This window comes from Leucoraja erinacea, unplaced genomic scaffold (genome assembly GCF_028641065.1).
Source record: "Leucoraja erinacea ecotype New England unplaced genomic scaffold, Leri_hhj_1 Leri_412S, whole genome shotgun sequence".
Classification (NCBI taxonomy): Eukaryota; Metazoa; Chordata; class Chondrichthyes; order Rajiformes; family Rajidae; genus Leucoraja; species Leucoraja erinaceus.
In genome coordinates this window covers 61,873-72,805 of record NW_026576313.1, presented here as the reverse complement: position 1 = coordinate 72,805, position 10,933 = coordinate 61,873, and the positions used below count along the sequence as shown (strand labels likewise).

The window sequence follows — 10,933 nt, the reverse complement described above, 5'->3', positions numbered from 1 at the left end:
ACTCGCTTTTTAGATAAAATGCAGTTAAAATGTGCTCCGGGTCAAATGTCAGGGAGTTATGACGAACCAGTGATTCTGATTAAAAAAAACAACAACAATATATTGCTAGGTTCACGTCGCCGACTACATGAATCGCGACAACGAAACTAGCCCATCGGCCTCACTCGTCTATGCCAACCAAGGTACTCCATGTGAGCTAGTCCCACTTACCTGTGTTTGACCTATGTCCGTCTATTCATTTCTTATCCATGTACCTGTCCAAATGTATTTTAAATGTTGTTATTGTACCTCCCTCACCAACCTCCTCTGGCAGATCATACGATCCTATGTGAAAAAAAATCCACTTAGATTCTTATTATATCATTCCCCTCTCACCTTAAAGCGATGTCTTCTGTTTTTTGCATTTACATAACATGGAAAATGAACTGCATATTCATCCTATATAATCCATTACTATTCAAGTACGTTTTCACATTTGATGATAATCCATCCATAATGAAATATCGAGGTGTCTGCGGAAATATGCTTTGCCATCCATGAATAATCCTAACCTTGTCACTGGTGTATTTCAAGATGCCCGAAATCTAATTACGGCGGCAGAGCTGTAGAGTTCCTGCCTTACAGCGCCAAGGAACCGGGTTATATGCTGACAACCGGTTCTGCCTGTATGGAGTTTGTACTTTCTCCCCGTGACTTGCGTGAGTTTTATGCGGGAGCTCCGGTCTCCTCCCACACTCCAAAGACATGCGATTTGCAAGTTAATTTGGCTTCGGTAAAGATTGCAATATGTCCCTAGTTGGGTACGATAGCACTTGTGTACGGTGGGATCACTGGTCGGCGCGGACTCGGTGGGCCAAACGGCCTGTTTTCGTGCTTATGTCTAAACATGTCTCGGTAAATTGGAGCGCGTGTTTTAGGCTGAAATGGGAGGTCTCCAATCATGCGTTTTTCCGAAGAGTAAGTAAGTAAGTTTATTGGCCAAGTTATTCACATACAAGGAATTTCCCTTGGTGCTCCGCCCACAAGTAACTACATGACGTACAGTGACAGTTTCGAATGACTCCGAAAACACTAAACATTAATAATAATAAAACATTAATGATAAAACACCATTGATCAAGCATGTGAACCAACAAAATACCAGATCATAGGGAGGCTACAGATTTTTGCTGTTGGTCTATTCCAATCGAGTCAATGGGATAATATTGGCGGAATTGGACATTCATGGAGTTCTAGAAGGCTGCGGTGGAACGTGAAATGGTGTAGTCATTCTATTTCATTATTGCCAAAAATCTCCCGCCGAACCGCTAAAAACATATCCGGCTAACTACGTCTAATTCACGGAGATTGTCGCTCCCCGCTGAATTGGTTCTGTCTGCAGATTCCGTGACTTACCAAGTGTTCCGCCCGTTCACTTATTGGAAGAGCTTTGTGAACAGACCTGGGACAGACCCAGAACGCTGGAGCAATTCAGCGGGACACGCAGCATCCCTGGATAGAAGGAATCGGTGATGTCTCGGCTCAAGCCTGAGGAATGGGTTCGATCAGAAGTGTCATGCATTCCTTCCATCCATGGATGCTGCCCCTGAACCTGTTGTTCCAGCATTTTTCCCTTTCACCGGTGGAAGCCGGCATCTGCTGTTCAATCCTGAACAAACCCGGGAGCATAATTATTCTAGGAGACACGAAAGACTGCAGATCGAAGTACGGGACTACAGAGCGAAGTACAAAATGGTAGATGGACAACAGGCAGGCATCTCATACGGAGGGAAATTGAGAGACGATGTTTCAGGTCCGGACACTTCTTCAAACTAATGATATTTTATCAGACTTTGTCCCTCTCATTCTAAATATGTGCCCTCTAATCAGTGTTTCCCACGATGAATGTAAGGCGGAATTAGGAACGAGCTATTGGAACATTAGGTTTCTATCAGATTTCCTGCTTTGCCGCCTGTCGTTACTTCGCATTGGAGACGCATTTGGGGATCACGAAGTTATTATGGGAGGTTTAAATTGTTAGTCGTACTGGTTTCTAGAGTAGGGTAGTGCAGTTGGCAGAGATGCGGTCTCGCGGCGCCGGACACTCGGGTTCAATCATGAACTTGGGTGCTCTCAGCGAGGAGGTTAGTCCTTCTCCCTGTGGCTATGGGTTTCTTTCTAGTTCTCCGGTTTCTTCCCACATTCCAAAGGCCTGCGGGTTGGTAGGTAAATTGGCTTCTGTAAATTATCCCTGATATGTATGACAGAATGCGCGTACGGTGATAGTTTGTCGGCGCGTACTCAGTGGGTCTGAGGGCCTATTTCCACGCTGTACATCTAAAAGAAACAGTAGGTACGCCATTTTCGCTCGTTACATGTCGATCAGTATTTGACTGCCAATACTAAATCAAACAGACAATTAAGTATACACTTCAAGTTCAAGTTCAAGTGAGTTTATTGTCATGTGTCCCTGTTAGGACAATGACATTGTTGCGTTTCTTCAGCACACATACCATAGTAGGTATTTACTACAATACAGATCGATGTGTCCATATACCATAATAACAACTTCCACTTAACAACACAGAACTACACAACGAAAGGATTAACAGGTGATAATAAGCGGCTTACCAGGAATGCCGATGATGGCAAGGATCGGATAGTAAATGTTTTCTACCTGAATTATTACCGGCTGTTTCATACTAGCTTTCCAGTCAATGCTGTCACCGTTTATACTCGGGAGAAATCTAGTCACTCATTAGCAGGGTAAAATGATTGGGACTAGTGACAGTCTTTTAAACTGGCGAAATTGGCCAGATGCCAATTAGGACTAATTAAGTTACTGCGCAATATTTTCCGACGAAATGAAGCAATTGATAACATTTTAAGTAGAAACACGCATTTCTTAATATGCCAGGATTCTCCAGTTGTTATGGAAAAAATAGTCCTGGATTTGCGGATCTACTTTTGCAGACAAATGCGAGGACTGTGCAGGAACCTACGGACATGTATATTGTCTTTTTTTTACTTTTCACTTTTAATTCAATTTTGATTTCAAGTTTTCGTGTTGCTTGTTGGATATTATGATTGTTGGCACACCAATTTACCTCCGGGCAGGAATAAAGTTCTAACATATTGTATCGCTATAGATCCGCAGAATCAGGGATATTAGCAACCTTTCTCTTTCGTGCATCGAGATTGCCTCTTTCTTCTTAAAATCGTAAGATCATACGATCATAAGTGATAGGAGCAGAAGTAGGTCAGAATTATGGTTATATGGTTATATAGGTCATTCGGTCCGTAAAGTCTGCTCAGCCACTCAATCATGGCTGATCTATTTATCACTCATTCTCCTGCCTTCTTCCCATAACATCTGACACCCGTACTAATCAAGAATATATCCATCTCTGCCTTAAATATATCAAATAACGGCCTCCACAGCCTTCTGTAGCACAGATTCACCACCATCTGACTAAAGAAATCCCCCCTAATCACCTTACAAAACAAACGTCATTTAATTCGTACTCTCGCCTTCGTCGATACCACCAGTGGAAACATCATCTACACATCCACTCACTATTATGTATGTTTCAATAAGCCCCCCCCCCCCCTTCCTTCCTCTAAACCCAAGCGAGTGCTGGTCCACTTTTATCAACGCCTCCTGGACGCAATCCAGAGCTCCGATAGGGAGCTCAGAATTGCTCACAATATTCCAAATGCAGCCTTATCTGCGCCTGAAGAGCCTCAGCATTACATCCCTGGCACTCTTGAAATAAATTGTCACACCCTTTCCGTTCGTGTTCTCTATAGTACTGGAGTTTGGTTCGATTATGTTTATGCATAGTACTAGCAGATTTTGATCCGCTAACTTTAAATGCGGAACACTATTCGGAGGAAATCTAAATGGAAGCCGATCTTCGATATTCATTAATTAAACGACCCAATTGAGTTCAGTCGGTGTTTCACGGGTTCTGGCTAAAGTGGATCGCCCGCACTGAAATGGAGTCAGTCACGCAGTTATAGAGCCATGGAGACAGAAACAGACCCTTCGGTCCACCTTCTCTTTGCAGTCAAATCAAATACCCATCTACATTGATCCCATTCACCAGCACTTGGCGAGTAATCTTCTATAGACTATGGCTTGAATTGATTGTCCAGATAGTTCTTAAACATTGTGAGAATTTCTGCCTCCACAATCCGGACAGCCAATATGTTCCAGATTACAATCAGCCTCTGTGGCATTAATTGTTCTTCAGATCTCCTTTAAACCACCTATCTTGCCCTAAACCCATATAATCTAGTCTTAGATACAACTGGCATGTTTGAAAGTATCGAATATAGTACAAGGACGGGCACCTGTGCCAGCAATGTCTGTGTCGAACATGATGCCACGTTAAAGTAATATCCTCAGACCCTATGTGGTTATTTTCCCTCCCTATCCATCCATATTCCTCCATATTCTTCCATATCCCAACATATCCCTCCGTCTATCAACACATTCTTAAACAGCACTATCTCTCCACACCACCATCTCCGTCAACACGTTCCAGGCACTCGCCGCTTTCTGTGCAAACAAAATGTTGCCATGCACACTTCCTTTAAAATAGCTCCGTCTGACCTTAAAGCTGTGCCCTTTAATCTTTGACATTTCCACCCTGCGGGGAAACAAAACCTAACTGTCGACCCTATCTAGTTCTCTCTTATTTTTCTGTACTTCTATACGTTTTCCCTTTAACCTTTGATGCTTCAGAGAAATCAGTCCATGTTTGTCAAACCTCTCCTACTCCCGAATTCAGGTATTCTCCTCTGAACCACTGCTGCACCAGTCTCCTGAGCCTTTAAATCCAGCCTGTAATGGAGCGACCAGAACTACATGAAGTAGTCCAAATGCCGCCTGACCACAGTTCTATAAAGCGACAACTTGACTCTTATGTTCAATGTCTCCACCGATGAAGGCATGCACACTATACACCTTATTAATCACTATATCTGCCTGTGTTGACACCTACATGGAGCTATGGACTTGCTCTGCAAAACCCCTCCGTAGATCGTTTCCAGTATTTACTACATTTACGCCCGTCATAATTGTTTGCACCTGTATCCGCACAGCGACAGATTTGCTGCATCACAGCGCCAGAACCCTGGGTTCAATCCTGACTACGGGTGCTGTCTGTACGGAGTTTGTACCTTCTCCCCATGATGGCGTGAGTTTTTCCGGGTGCTTTTTTCTCCCCCACATTCCAAAGACGCACAGGTTTCTAGGTTAATTGGTTTCGGTAAAATTGTAAATTGTCCCTAATATGTAGGATAATGTAAATGTGCACGGATCGCTGGTTGACGCGGACTTGGTGGGCCAAAGGACCTGATTCTGCATTGTATCTTGAAACTAAAACTACATCCCATTGAATATCAATATTTCTGGGCAATAAGATAACCACAAATTAATAATGGGTGGCACTGTGGCGTAGCGCTGGAGCTGCTGCCTTACTGCGCTGGAGATCTCAGTCCAGGAGGTTTATGGTTTCAAGTGATCAGACTCATTGAAGTGCCACTTGTGGAACATTGACTCCCTGCAGAGTTGTATGTTCGATGTAACAGGGGGATTTTGCCACATCTTCTCTACTCATTTCAATTGTATTCTTCAGCTGGTAAGTCCCATCCCAATTGGGTAACAAATCACTGGATTCAGACTCGTGGATCCCTTCACCATCTCTCAGCCACATTACATCGATGGCCTGTGGGTAGAAGCCTGTGACAAGGCAGGAGAGTCTCAGTGATTGCGACCCATCACGTTTAATCACAATACATACCTCAGGGTTTTCTGCAAGTGTAAGAAGCGTCAGAATCAGTGAAGACACGAAGAAAAAGCCTTCAATTATAAGATCATTCCAACTTACTTCTTTCCCAATCAGAATTTTTCTCTAGCTGAACAAATTTTCAGCCCAGACACAAAATGATGCAGTAACTCAGCAGATGAGGCAGAATCTCTGTAGCGACGGAATGCCCAGAGGTGCTACCTGACCCACCGAATTACTCCAATATGTTGTGTGTATCTTCGGTGTAAACCATCATCATCTGTTCTATCTTTTCTGGCAAAACAACAAAACATTTAGTTTAATACAACTGACATGTTCTTTATCTTAGCTCCACTTTATCTGACAACACAGATGGAAGTGGAATGCAGGGTCCTATGGAGGAGTATAACTCACCACTGGGATTGATACTGTAGATTTGATTGCTTCTATTTGTTCATGAATCTCTGCTGAATAATAACACTAAATATTCCAAGAGGGAATGGGACGAAGATGTTCTTCAACCAGAGAACAGTTGGAAATAGGATGTAACCATCCTAAGCTGTTATAGAGGCAAATAGAGAATCTGATTGGGTTTCTAATCAGCACAGCAACAGACCCTTCAGGCACAAGGTCAGTGCTAAACATAAGAACAAGATACATATCTCTCCATTTCCTGAATATCTATATGCCCGTGGATAGAGGACACTGGTGCAATATTTATATTTATATTTCACTTGCACTTCCTACCCACTGGCTCCATCTAAAAGGCACGTTGCCAGACAATTTACTGATACCCTCGTCCAAGAACAGGGTGGAGAAGTGGCCGAGCTACTGCCTTACAGCGCCAGAGACCTGGGTTTGTTACTAACTACGGGTGCTTGTCTTTACAGAATTTGTACGTTCACCCTGTGATCTGCGTGGGTGTTATCCGAGATCTTCGGTTTCCCCTCACATAGAAACATAGAAACATAGAAATTAGGTGCAGGAGTAGGCCATTCGGCCCTTCGAGCCTGCACCGCCATTTAATATGATCATGGCTGATCATCCAACTCAGTATCCCGTACCTGCCTTTTCTCCATACCCTCTGATCCCCTTGGCCACAAGGGCCACATCTAACTCCCTCTTAAATATAGCCAATGAACTGGCCTCAACTACCCTCTGTGGCAGAGAGTTCCAGAGATTCACCACTCTCTGTGTGAAAAAAGTTCTCCTCATCTCTGTTTTAAAGGATGTCCCCCTTATCCTTAAGCTGTGACCCCTTGTCCTGGACTTCCCCAACATCGGAAACAATCTTCCTGCATCTAGCCTGTCCAACCCCTTAAGAATTTTGTAAGTTTTTATAAGATCCCCTCTCAATCTCCTAAACTCTAGAGAGTATAAACCAAGTCTATCCAGTCTTTCTTCATAAGACAGTCCTGACATCCCAGGAATCAGTCTGGTGAACCTTCTCTGCACTCCCTCTATGGCAATAATGTCCTTCCTCAGATTTGGAGACCAAAACTGCACGCAATACTCCAGGTGTGGTCTCACCAAGACCCTATACAACTGCAGTAGAACCTCCCTGCTCCTATACTCAAATCCTCTTGCTATGAAAGCCAACATGCCATTCGCTTTCTTTACTGCCTGCTGCACCTGCATGCCTACCTTCAATGACTGGTGTACCATGACACCCAGGTCTCGCTGCATCTCCCCCTTTCCCAAGTGTGAGTGTGTCCTCACACTCGAAAGACGTACACATTTGTAGGTTATTTGGGTTGGTATAAATGCAAACTGTTCCCAGTGTGTGTAGGATAGCGTTAGTGTACGGGCACCGCTGGTCGATGCGGTCTCGGTGGTCCAAAGGGCCGGTTTCCGAACTGTATCTATAAACTAAACTAAACAATTGCTCAAGTGACAGCCTGAAGTGCGGGATTTCCCACCTGATCGATCTAGAGGATATCCCCGGGCCCAACAGTCAGAATGATTACGTCCTGTGCCGCTCCTATGTGGTGCTTCTTGTCCACACTCCAGATATATCAGCAGCCACTTCACTCAGTCCTTCTCCAGGAGATCTTTGAAATACTTGTTTATGACGGTGTTGACATTCCACCGATCTACTAGCACCTGGAAATCTGGCCATAGTGCAATCCAGCGCATTATGTCCTTGTCGAAAGCACAGGCATCCTCCCCATCATAACCCAGTCTGACAAACCCATCAGTGGAATTGTCACTGTCCACTTCACAGCCGCAGAAATCCTGGACAAAGAAAAGAGCGGGGGCTGAGGTAAGGGTGGAGGATTTGGGTTGGAGGGAGGGAGGTGGAGGGGAGAGGCAATTAACAAATCAGTTCTCAGCATGGTACAAACAGGCATAACAGAACACAACATAGAGCTGAACAGCGCAGGAGCAGGTTTAGTTTAGAGATGCAGTGCGGAAAGAGGCCCTTCGGCCCACCGAGTCCGCATCGACCAGTGATCTCCGCACATTAACACTATCCTACACAGACTACTTTTCTTTTCCAGCTTTCTCCACCCTACTCCAAATGGTCCAGATTTCATATGTTTTCTGTCCATTTTTCCACATAATGCTGTCTGACCCGATGAGTCCTGTTTGTTTTTAATTCAGATTGGCAGCAAATGCAGTTTGCTGTGACTCCATCTTGGCACATTTGATGACCAGTGTGGATTCAATGAGCAGAAGGGCCAGTTTCCATGATGTGTGACTCAAATACTCTATGGCCCATGGTCAATATACTGAGGGCATGGACTAACCTCAAGTGTTGAGGGGGGAAGCTTTGAGGACACTTTGCAGTTGCGGATGTAACATTAAAGCTGTATCAGAAGGGTAGAACTCTGACGTCTGCAGTGTCGTACATGACGAACAGAGGAAGGAGTGCATTGTCAGACGGGCAATGCTACAGAGCCAACGGGTCAGTCTGAAGGTTAAGGCAATGCAGATGGGAAATACATCAAGGCTGTTGCACCGTGTGGGATTGCTACACTCTCCGAGGATTGTTGCCAATATTGAGGGAATGCTGCATTAACAGAATATTATTACTGAGGGAATACATCATGGTCTCCATCAACCAGCTTAAATCAGGGTCTCATTTCAAGGTGATCAGGCTATAAATAAACTAATGGGTTCTCCCTCAAGCCAGCCCAAAAATCAGATTATCCAATCCATCCACGTATTACTGGTGTTGAATATCAAATGCTTAACCCATAAATATACTATTTATATTTGCTCAATGGTGCTGACGTGGAAAAAGGTTGAGAGCTTCTGGTTCCTCAACTGCCTCAGGAGACTGAGAAAATGCGGCATGTCTCCAATGTCCCTTACAAACTTGTACAAATGTACCATAGAACGCATACTGACAGGTTGCATCACAACTTCGTTTGGAAAGAGTTCTGCCCAAGACCGCTAGAAATTGCAGAGAGGTGGAGATGTAGCACAATCGATCACACAAACATGATTCCCCACCATTGACTCCATCTGTGTTTCAACAGGTTCAGGAAAGCAGGCAACATAATCAAAGATTCGTCCCGCTCAGGTCATTCCTTCTTCTTCCTGCTTCCATCCAGCAGAAGGTACGTACGCTTCAAAACGTGTACCACCAGACTCAGTAACTGTTTGCTCCCATATGCTATCAGGTTTCTGAACAGTCCTCCCTTATGCTAGGGTTCACCTCATCCCCATTGTACACACTGGACTTTGTCTCTGGCACTGGTGCATTACAATGCCGAGAAATATATTCTGCAGTCTTTGCTGTAAGTTTGCATTTCTTACCTGGTTTGTTTCTTTGTTCCAGAGGTTTCCTGCCGGATGATTCGCGAGGACCGACGGGGGAACCAGCTATGGGCTGAGGGGTAACCCCGGTTCTCGCCGCGGAAGTGGATAGCTGGGGAATGTCGGGTTTCGCGAGGTCGGTCGTTGACAATGTGGCCAGTGACTTTCAGGCGCTCCGGATGCCGGGAAGGTTTCCGTCCGATATGCATGTAGACGCTGGGGTTCCCGGGGAGGGCACAGCCAGCAGACCGGGTATCGGGAAGGGTTTACCCCCAATATGAATATAGATGCTGGGGTTCCCGGGGAGGGGACCTCCAGCACACCGGGTATCGGGAGGGTTTTACCCCCAATATGAATATAGATGCTGGGGTTCCCGGGGAGGGGACAGCCAGCACACCGGGTGCCGGGAGGGTTTCCCTCCAATATGAATATAGATGCTGGTGTTCCCGGGGAGGGGACAGCCAGCAGACCGGGTATCGGGAGAGTTTTACACCCAATATAGGTGTAGATGCTGGGGTTCCCGGGAAGGGGAAATCCAGCAGTAATGCAGCTCTAGGGTCGCAGGGGACCCCAGGATAGGGGTTAAATGGACCGCAACGGTCAGCCCTGGTGCCGGTAGGGTTTTTCTCCCTTCCGGTAATACATACGGACGTTTGGATTCCCGGGGAAGGGAAATCCAGCAGCAATGCGGTGCCTAGACCGCAGAGGTTCCCAAGAAATGGGGTAAACCGACCAAAATGGCCAGCCCTGGTGCCGGGAGGGTTCCCTTCCGGTAATGAGAACATTTGTGAGGTTGGCCAGGATGGAGCCCCTAATGGAGAGGAGGCTCCATCTAGATACACTCCAACAGCAAGAGTTGTGGCAGCGCGTGACTATGGGAAAGCCCGCGCCAGCTGCGCCTTGGACAGGGCTGTTTAAAGGGGATGCCGAGCGTATGGCAGTGCTGGGCATATGGAAGAGCCCGCGCCAGCAGCGCCTTGTAACACGGCTGCTTAATGGGGATGCCGAGTCTATGGCAGTGTCGGCCTATGGGAGAGGCCGCGCCAGCAGCGCCTTGTAATAGGGCTGCTTAATTAATCTATTTCAAGGCAGGGTCAGAATTATGGCAAGAGTTGGCTTGGGACATGTGAGACTTATCGGTAACCGGGCCAGAGTTGCCGTTCAGGGCAGACACGAAATGATGACAGGCGTGGCCTGTTCAATATGAAAGATGGCTGATTAAACTGGTTTCATAGGGTGTTTCCATTTATAGTGATCATCAGAGATATTTGGAGGCATTGCTATGATGAGGCAATTTAACAGTATGATGACAATAAATCATTCAAAGGACTACTCAGAGTTCAAAAAACACTTGTTATGTATTGTCTGGATTATATGTTGACGCTGTCTTTGGC

At 45.6% G+C, this 10,933-nt stretch overlaps 1 protein-coding gene across 1 annotated transcript; it reads right to left on the bottom strand.

Annotated features, from left to right (window-relative positions):
* Positions 1-3,603: 3,603 nt before the first annotated feature.
* LOC129693749 (major histocompatibility complex class I-related gene protein-like) lies at positions 3,604-9,748 on the bottom strand. The gene is made up of 4 exons (XM_055630521.1): positions 9,540-9,748; positions 8,721-8,787; positions 7,878-8,009; positions 3,604-5,900 (listed from the first exon to the last, which is right to left on the bottom strand). Exons 1-4 carry the CDS (start codon positions 9,746-9,748, stop codon positions 5,517-5,519), a joined length of 792 nt encoding a protein of 263 aa, XP_055486496.1. The 3' UTR covers positions 3,604-5,516.
* Positions 9,749-10,933: the final 1,185 nt, after the last annotated feature.

Bases quoted from the DNA above. Each gene is read 5' to 3' on its own strand.
- LOC129693749 (XM_055630521.1), bottom strand. From the start codon at position 9,748: ATGCATATCGGACGGAAACCTTCCCGGCATCCGGAGCGCCTGAAAGTC. The intron at 8,010-8,720 runs GTATTTCCCATC...TTCTTTGTCCAG, and splicing joins CACGGTGCAACAGCCTTGAT to GATTTCTGCGGCTGTGAAGT. The intron at 5,901-7,877 runs GTGCTAGTAGAT...TTGTTCAGCTAG, and splicing joins CACTATGGCCAGATTTCCAG to AGAAAAATTCTGATTGGGAA.